The 22,996-nt window shown below is 37.9% G+C and overlaps 1 protein-coding gene across 7 annotated transcripts in view; it reads right to left on the bottom strand.

The window, feature by feature from the left end:
- STK32B (serine/threonine kinase 32B) overlaps nucleotides 1-22,996 on the bottom strand; it is a 175,333-nt gene that overhangs the window by 69,878 nt on the left and 82,459 nt on the right. For all 7 annotated transcript variants that reach the window (XM_083834983.1, XM_083834979.1, XM_083834977.1 and 4 more), the window contains exon 4: nucleotides 10,975-11,148. In XM_083834983.1, coding sequence (XP_083691109.1) covers nucleotides 10,975-11,148 — 174 coding nt within the window. The remainder of the gene's footprint in view (nucleotides 1-10,974; nucleotides 11,149-22,996) is intronic.

Raw genomic sequence — 22,996 nt, 5'->3', positions numbered from 1 at the left:
GCTAAAATAGGTTGTATGGCTAAGAATGTTCTTAGCTGGTGCCATCAAATAAAACATCCTCATCATTTGCGGGGTGAAAGACTCTGAGGTTCTGCATGGCCTTCTCCCAGGGTATGATTAAGAGAGGGATGTCCGAGCCTGCGGGTTCCTTGCCCTGTCCTAGACAGGTGGCCATCAAAAGCCCAGCCATCTGTGTCATCTGAGGGACCTGACACTGCTACACAGAGCTGCTTTCAAACAGCTGGAGACACATTTCATCTCTGAGAGATAAAATCTTGCCTGATGGAAGGAAACTGGTAATCCAGAATTCTTTAGGAGGGAAGAGTAGGCAATGACCAAGCACCACTGTTCTCACTAACTAAAGAGTTACACTAGCTTGATATACGTATTCAGAAATCTAAACAGCTAGGGCATAATAATTCAATTTCTCAGCTTTAGATCTCCCGTGCTATATCTTTTTGACACTGTTTCTTCCAAAAGCGAACATTAAATAATAATGATTGGAAGAAAGTGTGTTGACTGCAAATGGAGATCTTTGCCTGTGTGCTCATAATTCTTAGTTTCAGCAGCAGAGGTACTCTGGGACTCAGGGAAATAAGATGGTACTTTAATTAGTGTTCAACTCTCCATACATATGTAAGTGCATGTGTCTGCATCATGGTCTGTCTGTAGAGCATTTCTGTGGCTGAGAGTTAGTTTGCAAAAGAGAGTTGAAGGAGCACCATCATGGGAAAATTCTGCAGTATCTCAAATTAAGAGGCAAGCTACAAGTCCCTGTAGATTTTAAAGGCAGAACTCTAGATAATTAATATATTTAATTAGCATGAAAGCTGAGAAATGCAGCTTTCTGGCAAAAGGTTTTCACCTCAGCATGTCTTGCTAAGTGACATATTAGTATTTGTTATTGATTATTTAGAGTAAATCTTAATAAGTCTTAATAATCAATGTCTCAATTGTTTATTGACTTGAATTCAAAATAGACCTATAAAACACACTGAGTAGACATAATGATCTGACCTTTTTAAAGACCATCTCTTAACTTTTGTAGCAACTTGAGAGAGTAACAGCAAATCTAAGACTGCGTTTCCCCACATCAGCACTTTTCCTAGGTATACACATACAATTTAATTTTTCCTATCTTCATGAAGAACTAGAGGCAGGGTTCTTCACAGCTGGCAAATAAAGCTGTTTGACCAAGACATGTTTAAAACCACTCAACCTTCATTTAACCTTACCAGAATTCATATACTGATAGGTATTCCCTATTTCACCTGTTATGCATCCCCCCACTTCATAGTAGCTCTCGCACATCCTCCAATCTTCTGGTCACTCCTGAATTGGAGTTTCAGGGACTGTCCCTCTCCCCAGCATGTTTCCCTTGCCCACTTCCCAATCCATGCTCTGCATTCCCCGATCTCTTCTTCAGACCTCCCAGAGACTGTCTGGCCATCTCCTCCATGCTTAATGCAGAAGTTCCCCCCAGGATATTAATCTTTTATCCACTCTCTGGAAATGCTTCCAAATTGCCTTTTTCTCCTGCCAAGCTGTATCATCAATGCTCCCCTTATCTGGTTATTTCTCTGATTATTTCCCAGCAACTTCCCCAAAATCTTGAACAGGGAGATGACATCCTTTTTCTTCTTGGTAAGCTATCTTACCCCCAATTTTGTCTTTCCTTGCTATTGACTCTACAAAGAGTAGCTGCTCAGCTGGTTGAAAACTTGGCCACTTTCATTACGAGCACATGGGCCCGACATCCAGAGTTCAGAGCAAGACTGTCTGACAAGTTTGTTTTTCTGACACTGTTAAAAAATTGATACCTTCTGCCAGTTATTTTTCATCTTTTTTTTTTTTTTTTTAATTTCTGAGGTCTTTTGTCATTCCAGTTCCATGGCATATCATTTGATGTTGAATTATAACAAATACAAAGAAAGATGAGATTTTAAGCAGTGCTGCTTTTTACTAAAACTTAACAGTTTGAGAGCTGTATAAAGCCATAGAAAATTATGCTTTGAACCTCAAAATACGATCTGAACTAAAACTAGCCGTGGATAGAGACAATCTCTGTGCATAGGAACAGGGCCACAGTTTTATTATAAGTAACAGGCAACTCATACTTATTTTCTAAAGAACCTGTGCTCAGATGTAAACATCCAAGACAAAAAAGAAAAAAGTGTGAAATATGTTATATGACTGAAATAAACTGAGAGACTTTAATCTAATTAGATGCAGAATAGTCACTGTGAAAGAAAAAAAAAGAGAGAAGCTGAAGCCTTGTATTATTTTTATCATTAGACTAGAAAGCACCTCCTCTGCATCCTGCATCCAGAACTGTGCCAGAGTTTCATATCGATATCAAACTGAACCAATAAATGAGTGAACAAAAAATGTTAGCCACTGGTGAGACGTGGTTTCTCATTCTTGTTAGTCTGACTGTGTACAGATGACCAAATTCAACAGAATCTCATTTAATAAATTTTGGTTCATTAATAAATTTTTGGTGCATTAGTTACTGGCTACCAAGTGCTGTTCTCACCATACAAGGCCTTAGTTCAGCAACGTATTTTAACATCTTTCCCTTCTGATGACATTTCTGCATATGTGAGAACACCATGGCTGCTGAATCGCAGGCTTGCCTTGTCTCCTCTGCTGGAGGAAAACATAATTGTTCCCACTGGGTCAACAGGAAATTCCCATGGGTGTGAGCATACATACATGTTGGGAGAATTAGTCTTGTCGATAGGACTGTCATACAGCATCAAAGCTTTGAGCTTCTGTGTTTTCTCCTCTGTAAAACTTATCTGGGGAATTCAGGACAGAAATTCACAGAGGATATAGATATGTTTGAAAGTAACCTCAAGGGAATTTTCCTGAGGAGCTCCCATGAAATATATGAAGAATAAATACAGGAGAAAAAAAGTCTAGAAGGCAACTTCAGCAGAACAAAACTCGGAAATCTGTATCTTAATTACAGTCCCTGCCTTTTGTTTTGAAAGGCAAAATTCTACCAGATGATCAGTGTTATAACTTCCTCTCTTTCTCAGCCCTCTGGAGGGTGTATCTAAGTCAAAAATTATGCAGTTCAGACCACATCTCACCTGGAATATTACAGTTGTGCTGAAAGCTGATGAATGCATTTTTAAGCAAAGAAAGAAGCTAAAATTGGCAATATCCTTTAATGAAATTCTTCCTACTGCACCATGGACAACCTTCTAAATTCCTGAGATATAAAAGACTACAGCATTCATGAAGAATTAACACAAATGTGCATTTTTTGCCTTAAGTCTGTGTTATTTTGCCATATATTAAAATTGTAAGGAAATCTCCAAGGGAATGCTAGAATATTCTATATATGTAATGCTCATCCAAGCTGAAGAAATGATGCAGCCATTAAAGCTGAAACTGGAGAAAGAAGCAATTGTCCATCTGTTGCTATTGGTTTCTACTTTCCTCAGCCTGAATTTTACATTCTTTTTCCATATTACAACTTTCCATCTACCTACTTTAATCAAAGATTTTAAATTTCTTCATAGTTTACAAACAAAAATAACTCAAGTGCACTGCATGCAAATCTGCCACTTTAGTGGGGAGAATATACCTGTGGACAGCAGTGATGTTGTGAAATTTCCAAGACACTAATAGCAAACATATGAGAATGCTTTTAATACAACTTTAACACCAAACCTTCCCAAGGAAGAATCAATCAGATTCTTCCTCTGAAAGAATCTATCAGAGGGTTTTGGTGTGTTGGTTTTTTTTTGTTGTTGTTTTGTTTTGTTTTCCTCTTACGACATCACCCCTTTTATTAAGATATGAATTCATTCTTAATTTGATCTTTCTGGTAAGAGGAGACTTCACTCCTCTCCCAGCTAGAGCAGGTAGGTCGAGGCAGCAGCACTGCCCCGGGATGGGGTGTGGAGGACCACAAAACCAAGTTAAACCAGGCAGCACCACATGAGGCAGGCAATTAATATTGTGGATACTGTAATGCCTTTCTAGATGTATTACTTAATCAAAGTTAATCAACTATAGTTATTAGTACTCTTGATTATTATATTTGGAATTATAACAATATGCTATTAAAATAGTGACCCTTGCTAGTACACAGCAGTTGTGGATGCTGGCTATCACACTTAACTGCAGCAGCAAGCTCTACAGCAAGGTAATTGCCTAGTAGCTTTTTGTTGCTCGTTTTCAATTGCATTTGTACCTCCTGACATGTCAAAGAGTCTGAATTTTCCTGACCCTTAGTTTCTGTATGCCCTCAGAGGTGAAACTACTTCAGAATGAATAATCCAGTAGGACTGCATTCTGCTGGGGTGTAAAAGTTTTTCAGTGCTGTCCATAACTGCCTCTCCTCCAGCAGTTACTACTTATGGTTCTACTTTTTTCCAGAAGTTTCTGGTTCACAAGATGATTCAGAATTGTAAGGAAGGGTGTAAATGGATGGTGACCTTGAGCAGCCCTGAAAACCTTCAGCTGGCCCTCTTCCACTGACTTAACACTGTCTCCTTTTCCTGTGTTCTTAGCTAGAAACAGCATAAAGTACTGATTCCCTCTTTGGTCTCTGGACCAAGGGAGTTGGGTTTTCTGTCAGTAAGGAGTATGGATCTACAACTAATAAGAGCAAGTCAGACACACAGGAGTCCACAATGCCCTAATTATGGTATTGGGATTTTAGAGTTTAAGAAAAAACAGGATTGTTTGTGTTCATTGTATTGGTTGCAGGTAAATGGCAGAGAGGTGAGGCAAGAAGGGATTCAGAAAAAAAAATCAGATGTTTATAAAACATAGAATTCAGATAAAATTATTTGAAATTATTTTAGTTGAGTTATAGAAGAATCAGTAAAAATGATACTCAGCATTAATACATAACTTTCTTCCAAATCTGAATCTAGTTCTACATTATATCTATGCTTGTTTGGGTGTCTGTGATTAAGAAGAGAAATGAGTAATAAGAAAACCAACTACAGTGACAAAAAAAATTTATTTATTTATTTTTTTTTTAGTGAAGGACACTTGTTCTCTAGAGCTCTATACAGCACAAAAAAAAATTCTAGGATTATGTTGGCTTAAGTTGTGTTTGGTCACTGGAAATTTGTCACCTAATGCAAGATAGTTGGCCAGCTTCCATCTGCAGTTCAGACTTTCCCTAACTTTGTTTGAACAACTAAATTTTAAATGATGTGGGGCTTGTAAGGTGAATTTTCTTTGGCTAAGCAAAATGTTTCATGTCAGCACATTGCTGCAACTTCTCAATAATGAGAAGGAGGAGGATGAAAGGACCAACAGTCCTTCATATCTGGTGAATAGACTTCATTTACTCACTTCAAAACTGTAAGGAACCAAACAATCCTCTGTTGACTGCAATGTGAATCTCTCAGCAACGGGGTAAAAAAGGAGTGAGGGCATGATGGTTATCTTCTGGTATTTGGTGTGAGTGAGGAAGGTAGAGTACACTTATGTCCACAATAAAAGAGTATATCAGTGGCGGTGGCAAGACTAGATCACTTGATGTTGCAGCATACATCTCTGCATGCTCCCTCTGTCTCTTTCCTGACACAAGCATTTTTACTTCATTAGTAATGTAGTCTCTGGATATTGAAGTCTCAGTGTGTTTTCAAACCAACTGCTCTTATTTGCAATATGTCATCTGAGATATCTAATAATTTTTCTTTTACTCTTGCCAAACAAGTAATATATTCTTGTAGGTAAAGAACTCTGTTCAAAAGTTGAAAGGCTTGTCCTCTACATATTCATATCTGGTGATATGTAATTTTTTTTTCTTCCTAAGGACTCAAGTAAAATCCAAACATCTTTTGTGTATAAAATTTGTAAATCACTTTGGTTTTGATCAGTGCTGGTTCATAAGCATTCAGCAGATTTTCTGTGCATTGTGTTTACACAGCTTTTATTTATTTATTTATTTATTCATTCATTAGCTGGTTTTGATATATTTTCTGATTTGATTCTCTTATGTAACTTATTGTGAAGTTCCTGCAGTTTGTCCTTGGAAATAATGAGGGTTTGCACTTGGTTAGAGAACATAATACAAAGAAATGGAAGAGACATGGGGAGACAAATGAAGAAAATTCAATGGACAGGCCTCTTGACCTGTCATGATCCCTGGGAGTACATGTGAATAATAGTGACATTATGGTTGTTGGGTTTTTCATTATGTCTACTTCAGAATCTACTGCATTTTTATTCTTTATCTGCACGCTCTTACCAGAAACAAAAAGACTACTAGTATGAGCTGAAATTGGTAAGGAATAATGTCCTCTTAACTTGTCCAGGTATACCTCATGTTGGCACTATTCTGCCTGTGACATCTGTGAAAAACAATGAAGCGAGAAGTCTCTTGTTTTCAAATAATTTCCAAAACTTATTTACTGCTTACACGCTAAATGGACAGCATTATGAAGGGACCATTTTTAATACCAGTTTGTTCTTCTGGGTTGTTAGTTTCACAAGTGAGACTAGGAAGGCCCATTTTAATGAGAGAGTCTTTTGTCATTTGGACACATTATCCTGCTTCACTAGACTGCTGGCCACCTTGAAGAGCTCAATGGTAATGAACAAACAGGAATCTCCTACACGATAACACAACCTGGCAGTGTTGAATGAGAAGTACCTCTTGCCTAGCTGTAGTAGCAAGACACCCTTACTCTGCAATGGAACACCATGCTCAATTTGTCACTGTTTTACATTAGTTTTTGTCCCCCCTGCACTGCTGCTGAATAGCTGTTCAAAGCTCAAATGACTCTTGGTGCTAGTCTCCATCTCTTGCGGGGACAGAAGGTAGAGCAGTGATCACAGGAACAACAAAGCACAGACCTGCCACCTGCACAAATTCTGGTCAAATAATGCTTCAGCCAAAGATTTAGATGTATACTTACACACATGGGTTTGCATTCAACAAACAAACAAACAATAACAACAACAGAAACCCACTGAAATAAAAAAGCCCTAGGCATGTAGATCAAACAGCTAGTCCAGTGTCCTAAAATTGGGCTGGAAGTTTACTGCATTTTTCTTTCCAGACATCTGTCACATCCAGCCTCCTTTCTGACCAGATGGAACCAACGGAGCCAAACAATGATGAAAAGTTGTAAGGGAAATGCACTTAACACTTGCCCCCTTAGAAAGAAAATGTAGTGTTATCAGCACAAGCATGTTACTTGGGCTGCAGCCGCTGTGTCGCTCCGAGCCAAGGCTCTGGCTGCAAGAGTATCCTGGGAGGGACAACTGCACAGCTACTGCTGGAAGAAATAGCTGAATGAAAATGTGCAGCCTACTTCAGCGAGGAAGCAGGTGGTTTTACTGAAATGTATGAACAGCAACATTTGTGAAAGGAGGACATTGCATTGCTCATGTCTGAAATAAGTTTATTCAGCCTTTGATGGGAAAACTTTTGTCCAATATATTATTCACTGGTATTATACAAGCAGTACTGGGAAGAATACATTTAGTCATACAGTCTTGAAACTTGATGTCAGCTAATGCAGTATGCTGGATTAGATCCAACATTTTGAGCGAATGAGACCACGTGAATTGTCAGAAGCCTTTCTGTATGTATTGGATCCAAGATTCCATGAGGGTCCACTCATCCAGATTTTAAACAAGTATTTTTAAATTTTACGTGGATAAGATATTATTATGGCAGAGCTGTGGGAAAATACAGGTTTGTGATGTAGCTGTTACCAATGAGCAACAGAGATATCTCAATATTTAGTTAGCCATTGTTTAAGGTAAAGTGAAAAATTTGCACAGAATAGTCTTCAGGTCATAGCCTGAAACTTAGAGCATTTTTTTCTTTTAAAGTATTTATAATTCTGGCTGATCATCTATGTAAATGCAAACATTTACAATACAGCTGCAAGTGACAGACACACAGTGCAGCATTTGTTATAATGCTGCCACAAGAAATAAAATCACATTTGCAGGATTGTGTGTGACAAATATGGATTTATATACAAGTATGCAATTAATAAAAATGGCAGTTTTAATAAACAGCAGAATGGTAGTAGTTTTTACACTACGGATTAAGTTGTCCCTGCAGAAACACTATTTGTGCTGCTGAAATGATTACCGCATTCAAAACACAAAAAACTAACCACATCAGCAAATGCAGGGACATTGTATGGCAGCTCTGACAGGAATTGGTATAGCACTGACCTAGACACTCCTACACCTATTCACACATGCCTGATAATTCCTGCCCCCCTCATTCCCACCTTCTTTTCTAGTAAAATCCTGGGGCCACTGGTTAATCTTGAAAAATCCCTTCTGTCATGCTGCCGGATGTAATAGTAATGGAAACCTGTACACATTTCACACACATCTGTAAATATTGAGGAGGACTTAAGTTCCTGACTCACACATCATAAATTCAGGTCTTTATAATACTGTGATTTGAAAATCCACCTACCCAGTCTGATGAATCATTCAACTATTCTTCATAGAACAGATAAAATCTAGTAGGGAGTTCTCTCAATGACTCTCTGACTCACTAACCTTTTTTTTTTTTTTTTTTTTTTTGCTATCAATATGCTCATTTAAAAGTGAAAGATCTAATACAGTTTTGTAGGTTAACATGTGAACGCTGACTAGAAGGACTTCCTCATAATGATAGTGCTGAGGTCTGCTACCACCAAGCGTAAATACCAGCCAGCTCATTGGTTTAATTTTTGACTAAGATGGGGTGTTTGTGGCAGGAAAGTAATGACAACACATTTCCCTGCTGTGCAATACTGCTGGCTCAGCTCCTTAGCCAACATAAATCAGCATTGTGCTTGTGATGTTAATAATGCTGGTGACATTCGTGGCAGCTGAAGGCCTGCCCCACAGAGTGCTGCTCTAGGCTGCGGCTGAGGCCTGGTGAACAGCAGAACGTGACAGGATGTTCCTGAGTAAATAATCCCCTTCCTGGCAAGTGGATCATCTGGGGTTTTCTGGTACTTGGTGTGAAAATGAAGGACAAAAGGCTCCTTGTGCCACAGCTGGATGATTTGGGCAGTAAGCAGTGAAGTGGGAGAGCCACATGCAGGCCTCAGGTCTGCTTCTCTCCAATAGCACAGTGGAGTGGGAGAGCCATGTCCTTCACATCCTAAACAACAGTCCTAACACACCAGCCAGTGAGACCCACCACAGGCTAAGAACCAGCTATTTTAATATGTCTGGTTTTGTGGAAACTTCCACTGTAAGTTGAAAGCAAAATCCCAGTTCCAGAACTTGCCACCAAATGGAGCCCCAAAACAGCTCCAGCTGCTCCTGGTGTTCCTACACCTCCCACCTGCCTTGGTGCAAATCAACAACTAATTTTGAAGTCAGTGGTGTTACTACAACCAGTGCAAACCAGAAAATTAAGTAAAATTGTTTACCAGCCATGATAAATTAATACAGAAAAGAACAAAATAGCGTTGCCCAATGTCACCGGTGGACCATGGCAATGCATAGAGTCAGAAAAAAAAACTAGAAACTACATTGACTTGAATCCAGTCTTCCATTCTCTTAAGACATCTGCCACCTTTCAAAGACTTTTCTGTGAAACATTTTTAAGTCACAGGCTTGTAATAAAATCCAAGTTTTGATTACAAACTAGATTCTCTCGTGAATGTTTTGAGAGCCTATTTGCATAAAATATCTCATCATTAAAATGAGGGTGAGAAAAATGCTCATCAATTTGTTTTTCACCAAGAGCATCCCTCAAGGCGTAGAAACAAAGGTCAGCTGCAATTCAGAGCTCAACTTTTAAAATATTCACTGAGAAAGGAAAACGTATGCAGAATATATGGAACTGCACTGAAATAATAACAGCGTGTTGAAGATACAAAACTTCAGAAAATGCTTACAACATTTGCTGGCATTTAAATTGCAAACAAAACAACTGTTGCAATGTTTACTTGATTTATTATTTTTTCTTGCAGTTTCAGTAATGCAGGACACACAACTACCATTGGACCTCAGATGAGAGAGATTTTGTATTGACCCTCCCTCTTCATAAAGTTGGATCACATTTTTTTTTTTTTCAACTAGAAAACTGTCAATTAATACCTTTGGAGGAACTTACGTATACTGGCCACTGGAAGATCTATGGCGGTTTAGTTCAGTGTGTTCTCTGAAACTCACAGCCAACTTTAGTAACACAAAAAACTATTTTTTTTTTTTTTTCAGATCAGTGGCCATTAAATCAGGGAGAAATATCCCGAATTTAGCCTAAAATGAGTAAAATAGAGGATCAAGCCTATCATTTTATAATTTCATAGTTGCTGTGCTAACATAAAAAAGAATTTACTCCACTGTTTCACTTAAATACTCAATTGTTCAACAAAAACAAACAGACCCTGTTGCTTGACACCTTTTTTTGACATGAATATTGTGACTGCCAGCAGTTAGGCAGTAAAAGTAATAGATTGTTGTAATCTCAGAAGTGCAAAAAGGATACACCATCTATTCCTGTTCCAATTTATTTCTACTATTTCTCTAGTTTCCCCACCTCTTCTCCCTGTGACCTTCATGCAGATTCTGGAAACAAACAAGTTATTCTTCATTCCCAGCCTTTGATGTTGTGACCTTTCCCTGATGCTGTGTGAAGTTATTGCCTTGAATTATAATTTTTGTGTGTTCAGGAACATTGTGGCACTGGAGAATTTAAGCTAAATTAAAAGCAGCCAGGAGGCTGTTACGTGTTGTATTTAGTGTTTAAAAAATGTACATCACAGTATGAGATAAAAACAAGAACATGAAAATGACGTATGGAAATGGAGCTACTGAAGGGGGCAGAAAGAAAACACTTGAAATACTTTTTCAGAGCCAAATTCTGCCCTAGGACACACCTGTACAACAATGATAAAAACTTTTCAAAGGGGTGCACAGTTTCTGAATAAACAGAGCCATATAATCTGATATGTGATCAAATTCCTCTAGTCTGTGAAAAGAAAGCAGCCCATCCCTCAAATGAAATTCTCTCACCTGTGAATGATGTGGTATCTCTGCAAATAATCCAGGGAAAGTGCCAGCTCACAGATGTACAGTTTAACAGTTCCTTCATTAAAGTGGACGTTCTGCTGCAAATGGTAGCGCAGGTCTCCTCCAAGTAAGAGATCAACCACCATGAACATGTCTTCTTCATCTTGAAAGGAATACCTGGAAGAAGGAGTTACAGCAGAGATTTCAGGGTCAGTGAAGCAGCCACAGCTGTGCCCTAGGGTAGCTCTCAGATGTAGATCTGCTCGTTGCAAGTCCATGATTTGTTCAAAAGGCAAATCTGATTTCTCCACTGCTGTGGTCCAATCCTATGGCCAAACTTTCTTTGATTGTGATAGACTCTGTGTATTCAAGGCAAGCAGAGCGTGGACTGCTGCTGTGCTACTAGCAACTGTTTTAACCATAAAATAACACCTGAATGTTGATAAAACAGTGCTAAAAATACCTTTCAGGTTTATACATTTTAAAATAGCTATATAGACATTCACTTGTCAAAATGGCTTACTAAGTAGCAGCAATAAAATGGAAGGCCTTGAAACACACTTGGTATTCACACACATATGACTGTAGTTCAGCACCTACCGAAAGTATCCTCACAGAATTGAGAGCTGCTGTCCCGGGGATATATTCCACATTCATTAAACATATGCAGTGTTCTATTAGCTGAGTATTTTCAATAGCTTCCAGCGTAGTTCCAAATTCAATAAGAAATAACACTGCAACTTTACTGTAACAATACATATTTTTTCAGCCTGCAACTTACATCTTACAAAATGACAGAGTCTTCATGGTTACTGACTGAATTCTTCTGGATCCTTTCCCAGAACCGCATGTTGAATACTCGGAGGACCAAATTCTGATCTGATTTAAAGCCTGTAAATCCAAAGGTGTAGCCAGCCAATGTATAGTGTACATAGTGCTTGGGCAAGCAGGAATTTCCATGTGTTTCTGCTTACCATGGATAAGCTGCCATTGCTCTACTTTCTTCTGATCTGAGAAAACTGACAGAAACTCACTGGATTTAATTTCTGAATGCAACTATCTAAGACATAGTATTTCAGATTTCCCAGATAGAGAATGATGAATACCTTATTTCTAATACGAAGTCAATCTTCTCTGAGAAATGGTTTTAGAATTCATTTAGTTGTGAAGTTATAATAGCTTATATCTGTTGTGGATATAACTACTGAGAAGTGATCCACAACGACAGTGCCTCTTCCATCATCTTTTATCCTATGAGGTGTGTAACATATGTTGGTTATAGATTAGATTCAGTTGTCCTGAACTGTAAAATATATAAGGAAATTGAAAAGAGTGGATTTCCAGAAAATCTGTACTAAAAAAAAAGGCAGAAAAGTCAATATTAGCTTATTTTAATTGACAGTTGCATACAGTTTCACTTTCATTCCCAGGTTTGCATTTTCTGTAATGAGGCACTGCTTAGGGGTTGTCACAAATGATTTGTTTTGAATTTAAATGCTTTCTATTCTTTCTGAACACACTTCTGAGAAGTGAGTGTCTCTATGTACTCTACTCTTCTGTTATGTTTCTATATGCCTGCCAAATGCCAGGAGGGGAAAGCCATTTTATTTGCATTAAGCTTACTTCTCAAGAAGTCAAATCTCTGAAACAAAATCATAAAGTAGGTGGAACATGGTGTCTGCTCATCTCCAGAGACTCAGAATTTCATAACATGTGCTAAAAAAGAGAAAGCTTCAATTATATTCAAAATACACTGAATGTTGCACATTATTAAGCCTGGAGCAATTGCAAAAGAAAAGATTAAATATATAACTATGTTTAAGTTGGTTTTTTTTTGTTGTTGTTGTGTTGTGTTTTTTTTTTTTTTTGACACTGGTATGTTTTTAAGTAGAGTAGTTGTAGCTTTGAGCAGTTGTAACGAAAGATGCTGCTATTTTTCTTCTTCAGTTATTACTAAGTGAAGTGTAGATTTTGTCTGGTTCCCTCTTACAATTAAAAATATGTATATATGAAATGAAAAGTCATGGATTGAAATACTGTGTTTAGTCTGGGACTACAGAGCTCTTATGGTGTCTAGAATCATATGATCACATGCTTGTAGAGATGGTTATGATGATACTACTCTGATCTCAAGAAAGAAAATGTCCTGAGTCATTTCTTTACTGACTCAGCCATCATGAGGCAGAAGGTGAAAGCAGGGTAAAGAGTGACTGTTGTGAATTGTTTTTAAATGCAACAACTATTCCCATTTCTGCGAGAAAAATGAATGTGTTAGAAAGAGTACTTATAAATATTTAGTCTAAATAAAAGAGCCATCAGAACAATCAAGAAATAAATGAAATCTTGTGCATATCCAGGTGTATGATAACACTTAATGGATCTGGGTTTGCACTCCAAGCTTGTGTTTATGCTGAGGCTCTTTGGTTCCTGTGCTTCTGGTGGGAGAATGGTGGTCTTGCGTTATTTCCCAAGCAGCCTTTTGGCACATCTGTCAATCATGAATGATTTAAAAAAGACATAAAAAATGAATAAGAGATAACAAATAAAAATAAGAGATAACAAATGAAATAAGAACAAAACCAAACCAGGATTCAGAAACATGGTTAATGTTTCCATTCACCAGCCTTCCTGTATCTGTCACAACATCTAAATGGCTCAAAGGCCAGTTTTATTTAGACATTAAAGCTAGAATGATGCAGACCCAGACACAGCTCTTAAGGATTTCTGTATATCCTCTCTTTCACTTGGAGCCAGAATTTGCTTCCATTTTTTATTGATGTATATGTGTGGTAATTCTGTTGGTCCTGTCAGCAGTGTTGTGTATGTTTACTACTGGTGTAGTAAAGATGTGAGCTGCATATGTCCAGTTTGAAAGAACAGATGCTGTAAATGGGTATCTTCAGTATACAGAGCAGACATTTTCACCCATGCTAAATTATATTGCACCTGACACACATCACTATGCTAAACATAAAAATATATCTATGAATAGTGATGTTTTCCCCGCACAGTAAGTCCAGTTGGCTCAAACCTCTGTGGATGGCATTTCTCTGGCTATCTGGATCAGACCAGGGTGAGATAAAAGGTGCTGGAAACAAGACCATTCCAGGAGATTTTTTTTGAGGGTAAATGAGTTGATCATAGAGAAATTATGTGCCTACAGCCTAGAGGAGAGCTTGGACATGAACAACAGCAGAAGGCCTCTGGAGCTGATGGCCACTCCACTAAGTAGCTCCTGCAGCTACAAATTGTTAAGCCACTGAATGCACAGAAGGAATTGCTCCAGGTCTTGCTGTGCAGCTGATAGGACCAAATACTGTGGCTCCTGCTCTGTGTTAAGGATTCATAGGACTTGGTGTACCAGCTCCTGGCTGGTTTCGTTTGTCATGATCACAAGCAGTTTTGTCCTCTGTCTTTCTCCCTTATACAAATCCAATATTCTTTCTTTATACAAGAAATGAAGTATTCCCTTTTAGCTTCTTGCTTTTCAATATTTCAAGAAATAAGTGGTTTTGATTTATTGGTCTAAGAATTGAAATTGACAGCAAGTGAAATATTAGGAACCTGAAAAATGAATCTTTGAAACTATTGCTGTAGTCTAGGGAGGGGCTGGTGGCAAATCAACCCAATGGAGATTAGTTTTTTGAGTAAGCACTGTAATTTTACTTTTGCAAAGCTTCTTATCTGATCAAAGGCAAATAACACACAAAAAGACTGATTGTTTTTGAAGTAAAATCAGAGGTTATTTGGGATCTTTATGTTAACCAGGTAGCTGAGAAATACCTTACTGGATGTATTACAGTTTCGTGTCTCATATTGAATACTACATTACTAAGTTGCTGTAAAACCCAAATTTTAAACCTCAGTGAAATGAAAGAATAAATGGCTTGGAGTAAATCTCCTGTGTATTTTGTTTGTTTGTTTGTTTGTTTTGTTTTATTTTGTTTGTTTGTTTGTTTGTTTTGTTTTGTTTTTTAAGTAGCGTCATGAGCCAGTTGTAAGAAAACTGTTCTAGTTACAAAGCTAGCCTCTGCTTTCTTTTGCTTGAAGAGAAGTTTTAATACATTAGAATAAGCTTTCTTCAAATTAAGATAAAATAATAATGCCCCTAGCAAAAGCAAATTGGATTTTTGATTATCTTCAGACTGGAAGATAAATCACAATTGAACAAAATCCTCCATGGAAACAAATTTAAACAGAGCACTTTCTGAATAAGTTATATCTGTTTTCATATTTATATCTGTATACTTGTTTTAATAATATATATTTATATTTATATTCGTTATTTATATCTCTGTCTCTTCACAAAAGCAGTTACAGATGAGTTATTAAGGTCATTTTTTCCCCTTTACATTCCATCATCTTAGTTAGTTAGGGTATTTTTTTGCTGAAATCCTACTAGATGAGGTACTCACTATCCAGAGCTTTTGTTTCATATATATTACCTGGGGAAACGGAAATCATGATTGATATTCTGTGTATGACTTTAATTTAAGAGTAAAAAATGTATTACGTAATTTTCATCATTAAGCCCAAGCCAGACTTCATAAATCTGAGGTAATCAGTTAAAGCAAGATATATGCAGTTCAGATATTCAGATAACACCTTTGGTATTTATTGAATATGATAAATGATTAAGTCTGTGTAGCTCCTAACTAGAAATTTAAAAGGGATCATTTTCCATTTTTCTGCTGGTAATATTAAGAGGAGGAGGCAATGTTATTTATTTATTTATTTGTGTGACATGAAGCTGCTAATAAATGTAGATTTTCCTGTGTGTAAGAAAAGTTAACAGAACATACCAGAGCCTGATGTTCTCTTTACAGACATTTTACATTTCAGAATAGTGCAAAGCAGAGAACTGCAGCAGTGCACTGGTTCCTAAATTTGCAGTCAAAACAAGTAATGCAAAGGGCTTAGGAAGAACTGGCCTTGTGTCTTGGTGTCTTTTGGATTCTCTCTGTGAGCTCTTCTCAATACCTGTTGCAGAGCGGTTCGGTCTTGGTCTGAATTAGCAAGGCCTAGAGTAACCTTTCAGACACGTACAAATCCCAATAAGGATAACTTGTCTCTAAATTGTGTAAGCCAGCTTGTCCAAGAGGGGGCAGGCAGTTAATGGCTTAACCCTCATTAACTGGTCTCTTTCCAAGAAATCATGTGGCTATGTCCGGACTGCCTGCTGGAATCTCATGGAGATTTCTGAGATGGGTCTGAAGAAACAACCTCACCCATACATAGCATTAGTTACAGTTCCTTGGTGCTGCCCCTTTTGTGAAAGCAGAATTTATTATCTCTGTCAAAGCATGAGGCTAGCCTAATTAGGCTAGTCTGGCTTCCTGAGCCTAAACTGGCACCTCTGTGCAGTGTTGTGTGAACCCAGCAGCTTCTCAGGGAAGTCAGTTCTGTTTACCAGTGCCTCACTGGTGTTGAAGTGTTCAGATGGATTTTGAATTGCCTGAGTTACCATTAACCCTGTCCATGAGTAAGATCTTCCCTTCTGTAAGAACCTCCAGCACTATGCGAAAAATGGATCTCATCTTTAGAATGAAAAGAAGAATTTCAAGATTCCCATAGAAGGGAAATTCTGAAGAAAAATAAAAGTTTCTAATTTCAAACAGATTGTTCAAAAGCTAATTTTCATGCAAATTTCAGAGCCATTAGCCCAAACCAGGCTCTCACAATTTCTAGCTCTGAGCTAGGAATCTCCAGATGTTTCCAGGGATCTGTAGATCTCATAGCAGCTTTTTTTCAGAACCAGTAGAGTGTTGATGTTAATACCATCTCCTAGGAAACTATGCCAGTAAGAAGTGGATCCCAAAGATCTGGAAAAACGTCTTGGAAGGTACAGCAAATCTGAAAACTGGGACTTTTACTTAAGGACAAGCTCTTTTGAAAACTCTTGCTTTCTGCTGGAAAGCCAATGTGAATCTTCACATTACCACAGCTTATTCTGCTTGGTTTTCATATTGGTGAAACAGAAATTTTTACCAGCATAATTGTTACTGAATTTGTTTTTACATTATGAATAATTCTACATGACTCCTAACTCGAAGAAATCATCTTGCTACATAGCTAAACAGAGGATGTTAATGCTGCAGTTGTATTTGCCTAAGATACACAGTGAATGTCATGAGACTACTAAAACAGGACTTTGGTTTCTGCAGAGCTTGCACAAAATAAGCATGGATAGAAACAGCCTGCGGATAGAGGACAATAGAAAACACAGGGAATCTGAAGCTTCCTGGCTGCACTGCCCTTCCTCCCTCCAGTGCAAGCACTCTGGGAGCTTTCCCAGTTCTTCTACTTGTCCTCCAAGCTTTTGGGGACAGGAGAAACTCTTCTGTAATGTCTGCATGATACATAGCATAAAGAAGACACCAAGGCTAGGGTACCTAAGTATTGATAACAGAATAACATTCACTAAGATTTGTATTCTAGGTAACTATGATGCCATATCTAACTGCCTTGTAGTTTGTATGAGGGTTTGTATTTTGACAGGATAGAAAATACACATTTTATCCTTCCTTTACAAAGTAAAACACAAAGCTTTGTTATGTTTAGTTACCTGAAAAAGAGCAAGGAGTTGAACCAAAAAACTGTTGAAACAGAAAGACAACATATCCCGGGCTGCATCAAAAGAAGCATGTCAGGCAGGTCAAGGGGGGTGAATCTCCTTCTCTACTCTGCTCTTGTGAGACCCTACCTGGAATGCTGTGTTCAGCTCTGGGGCCCCCAGCACAAGAAGGACATGGACATTAGAATGAGTCCAGAGGAGGGCCATGAAGATGATCAGAGTGCTGGAGCACCTCTCCTATGAATAAAGGCTGAGACAGCTGAGGCTATTCAGCCTGGAGAAGAGAAGGCTTAAGGGAGACCTTATAGTAACTTTCCAATACATAAAGGGGGCATACAGGAAAGCTGGAGAAGGACTCTTTGTCAGGGAGTATAGTGATAAGACAAGGGAAGATGGCTTTAAACTGAAAGAGGGGTTATTTAGATTAGATATTCAGAAGAAATTCTTCACTCAGAGGGTGGTGAGGCACCCATAGGTTTGCCCAGAGAAGCTGTGGATGCCCCATCCCTGGAGGTGTTCAAGGCCAGGCTGGATGGGGCTTTGAGCAACCTGATCTGGTGAGAGGTGTCCCTGCCCATGGTAGGGGTTTGGAATTAGATGATTTTTAAGGATTCTTCCAATCCAGACCGTTCTGTGATTCTGTGATTCTGAGTATGCAAGTATTATGGAGGCATGTTTGAAATGTTCCTTCATAACGTCTGTTTTGCTTACATTTCTGTAGTTTTCTTTTTTCTTTTTGGAAACTGGGTAAGCATTGTCTATTGGAATTTGCAATTTCTGCTTGCAAAACATTTAATAGAAGTCTATTGTTGCAAAGAAATTGAAATACATTTATTTTGAAGCTCAGAAAAACAAGTTATTTCTCCAAATGCTGTAAAGAACAAAGGAAGATTACTTCCTTTATTTCTTTATAAATATGTAAAAAATACCTTTCAAGATTATTTAAAAAAAAAAAAAAACTTCTGAGAACAGGAAAACAATTCCATAAAAATTAAATTTTTTATGCTTATTTGAAACACCTTCTCAAATTCTGTTTAGAGCAGATGTGACCAGAGGGGACAGCTAAGAAAATTGACTACAAAAAAAGTAGCCTGAAATGAAGCTGAAAGTTGCCCTGAATTTCTGTCTTAACAATAATAGTGAGAAATATGTAAGTAGAGTCATTAGAATGGTATATATTTATATAACCAACACCAATTAATATTAGCTCCCAACCAGCTAAGTGTTGTCAATTAGAGCCAGTTTAGTATTCATCCACACGTGGAGAAAAGTGTTTTTTTTCCCTCCAGGGGGATGAGGAGAGGTCACAAACCCTCACTGGTATGAAAAACAACTGCTTGTCGTTCCCATGTGCACTGCCATAACATTTGTCTCAGCTCATCCTCAACACACTCTCCAACCATACAGCAGGCAGGCAGCAACAAACAGTAATGAACTGAAGATATACAATCAAAATGCAAAACAAATAACTGGTGTTTACTGTTTTACTACGCACTTTGCCTTCACCTAATGAAACAAACCTCATTACTCTACTTTCTTATACATAAACTACAGGTTATTAATAAATCTGTTTTGAACTGTTCAAGTGCTTTGTAAATCCTGATCATTTGAGATGGTGTACCTCCGAGCTGCTTCTATTTTTGTCCTTCACCTGGCTGTAATCGACTGATAGTTAACTCCCTCTACAAGTAACTTAATTTCTGCCTCTGATTTTGCACATGCTGAAGATGAGGTTATTTGAGATGTGAGTTATGGTGATAACTGTGGATGTTTTGCCTGACCACAATCCTGATGTCCTCTCCAATATGGTAGACAAACCATGTAATCAAAGTATTTCTGGTCATCTTCTGTACTAGAAGAACTTTCTCACTGTTTGAACTGTTTTCTGTTCCTCTAGACTGGAGGTGAAGAGCTTAAAGCCAGATATTGCTTAATATCCGCAGTCAAGTGAGATACACATTTTTTGTATTGTTTTTGAATAGTGTTCACTGAACATCGAAAAAGACTCATACAATAATTCAGGTTTGAAGGGTTCTCTGAGGCTCACCAAGTTCAACCTCTTACTGTATTACTCAGGGCTAATTTCAAACTTAGGTCAGGTTGCTCAGGGCCTCACCAAAGGAAGTTTGGAAATTTCCAAGGATGGAAGTTCTGCAGCTTCTGAAGGATACTGTTCCGGCCAGTCACTGAGTTTTGAAGAGATTTTTTTTCTTCTAACCAGCTGGGATTTCCCTTGCTGCACCATGTCACTTTTGCCAATTGTCCTCTCAGAGTACATCTCTAAAAAGGGTTTTTCTCCATCTTTAGATGTTGCCATCTTTATGTCATCACCACCACCCCCATGGGTAGTGAAAGATTCTAATTAGTTTTTCCCCTCATACTCCTGTCCTTTACTCCTTTCTTCTCCAAGTTTAACAACCTACCAGTATCCACTTGAACATCAAATGCTCCAGCCCTCAGTTATTTTAGTAGACCTCCATTGGACTCCCTCCAGTTTGCTGACATCTTGATTGCACTGGAAGACCCCAAACTTGACACAGTTCTCCAGATGTGACTCACAGTTGCCAGAGTTTCCATCATGTGCTGGCTATGATTTTGCTACTGAACCTTAGTATGTGCTGCATGGTCTTCCCAAAGACCATGAGGACAGGCAGAATCAAAGTCGGAGCTCAGCAGCATCATGTCCCAGCTCTGCTCTCTAACCCAGAAGTGACAGTGCTCCTCCAAAACATAATAATCTTGTAGACAATAACATTTTCCAAGAGAGACCCCACAGGAGGTAATTTTTGAGATAGTCCATGACATTTTCTGAACCCTTCAAAAACATTTATTAGGGGCTTATAAATTTTTAGACAAATAGAACAAACTTTTGGAACACTGTGAATGACTGAAAATGGAAAAACTACCAAGCGGCCACAATTGACAGCAATTACTATGACTCTGACAATATTTTTATGCTCATACACTAAGTGATCCATTTTTTTCAAGTGGTCCATCTCTAAAAGTACTTTCTGATAATTTGTTTTTCAGGAGAAAATTAATTACTTTCTGGCTCATTTGCTTATATACTCATAGACTTAATGGCACAGTCTCATGATAAAGTCTGTTTTCTCAAATATTATTAGACCCATGATAAAGTAAGACTTGCAAATGAATGCAAAATAGGCTCATGTCTCAGACTATTCGTTTAGGGTATTTTAGCAGACTTGGATGCAATATCATCAAAGCTCATTTTAATTGGTCTATTACAAAGAGCACTGCAGCTTTCACCAAGTTCACTCGGTTTCACTGAGTCCCAAATTAGCTTCATTCTTCATCAAGTTGTTTTGTTTTTGTTTTTGTTTTAATTTTGTTTGTTTGTTTGTTTCCAAGTGTTTTATCTTTTGTATATATTTTGTTAAGGGGGTTAAAGAAAAGTCTCCCCTATCTTATGTTCTGTGTACAGCCTTCTTTAGAGTAGGCACATTATAATTACTCATGAAAGCTCCATTGCAGTTGAGTGAACAAGAGCATATATAGAAGGTACTTGGAATTTGCTGATCTGAACCTAGCCTTTAAAATCCATTCAGCTGTGTCAGAGATGTGCTGTGACTGGTTATGCTTGTTGTACTTAGTAAATATTTGCCAAGATCTTCGTTATCGTTTTGTGTTATTACCACTGTTAATTTATATCACTTCTATATGCACATGACATTGCAGCAGTAGCAATTCTTTGTACAGTACTAGATAGTTGCTCTTGTCTTCTGTTTGTCACAAACACACCCAAATAAAGCAAGCAGCAGAGAGCATATATGAAGAACTCAGGAAAAATACTTCTCAGACAATGCTGCATTATCACTGGCCCTAAAACCACAGGGAAAGCCTGGAGCAAGAATTTACCTGGGAGGAAAAGGACCAGATTAGGAAGCAATTTAACAAACTGGGGATATATAAATGGGTTGCCCCCATTATAGCTGAGAGAGCTGGCTGATGTCATTTCAAGTCTGCTGACAATTATCTTTGGAAGGTCCTGGCAATTGTGAAAGGTGCCTGAGGACTAGAGAAAAGCAAACGTCACTCCAATCTTCAAGAAAGGCAATGAGGAAGATCTGGGGAGCTACAGTCTGGTCAGCCTCACATTTTTACTTAGGAAAGTGGTGGAGCAACTAAACCTGGAAACCATTTCCAAACACATGAAGTGCAGGAAAGTAATTAGTAGTCAACAAAGATTTACGAAGGGCAAATCATGCTTGAATAACCTGATCTTCATTAATGACCTACATGTTGGGACAGGAGTGCACCTCCAGCAAGATCAACACATGATACAAACCTTGGAAGAATGGCATATACACCAGCTGGGTGTACTGCCATCAGAAGGACCTGGGTCGGCTGGAGGCTGACACCAGCAGACTGACTCTCTGAAGTGTGGCTACATACAAGAAAAGGAGTGTCAAAGAATGGAGTTCAAGCACGTATTTGTCTCATGGAGCATATCCCTTGCTTCACTTCCCTCTTTCACACAACCTCATTATCTGAGGTACACAATACTTAATTTAATGGAAGATTTTTTTTTAATTGCCATATTTCTAAATAGGGATAACTTTTAGTTACTAAACAAGAATTTCAGCAAGATAAATAACCCAAAGTTTCAAAGTATTTAAATCTTAGGTTTAGCTGGGGTAACAGATCTGTTGAAAGTCTGGATTCATACTTTGTTGGAACCCAAGGTTCAGTAAGCAAACTTGTTATAGATCACAATAAATGAATTCTAAATCTTCTCTGTTTTTAACTTCAAACACTGTTCTGTTTTGGAAACAATTTTGTAAGATTTTTTTTTTTCTTTTTCAGGTCTATAAAGAAAAGAAACATCAAAGTTGCAGTGCTCACCATTAAGCTTCAATCATAACAAAATTTAACCTTCAGCACATGAAAAACTTCATTGAATGAAAAATAAACGAACACATTTTGGAATTAAGAATAGGCATAAGTCCTTGCAGTATATAACCTTAGACATTACAGTGGTTGTACACACACCTGTGTGTGTGGAGCTGCATGTGTTGAGAGACTTAAAATAGTGCTTTTCTTTTTTATTTGTTTAGTTATGAACCAGGTTTTCCCTCTGAGCTACATGAAAACCTTCATTTTTCCTTTTATGTGACCTAGAAAAAGCACTCTAGGTTTCCCTTGCATGTGTATGCCTTCTGTATCTCACTGGAATTGGCAGATTTCCATTTACAACCCTGACTTTACTGTAGACTAAAACCTCTCTCTGCTACTGCAGTGAATGCTTTATGTTCTTTTTCTTTTGTTAGAAACACCCAAACACTTTTCATCCTGTTTCTAGCAGAATGTCCTCCACTGTGATATTATTGTATTATTGCTGGTGAATAAAACCCACCACTCAAAAGGTTTCACACAAGCAGCTTTTTGTTATCTCTTTTTTTTTTTCCTAAAAAATTAGTTATTTTAAAA

The sequence above is a fragment of the Anser anser genome (genome assembly GCF_964211835.1).
Source record: "Anser anser genome assembly, chromosome: 4".
In the NCBI taxonomy this organism is placed as follows: Eukaryota; Metazoa; Chordata; class Aves; order Anseriformes; family Anatidae; genus Anser; species Anser anser.
Note: the sequence above shows the minus strand (reverse complement) of the source record. Positions and strands in the feature narration are given on the sequence as shown.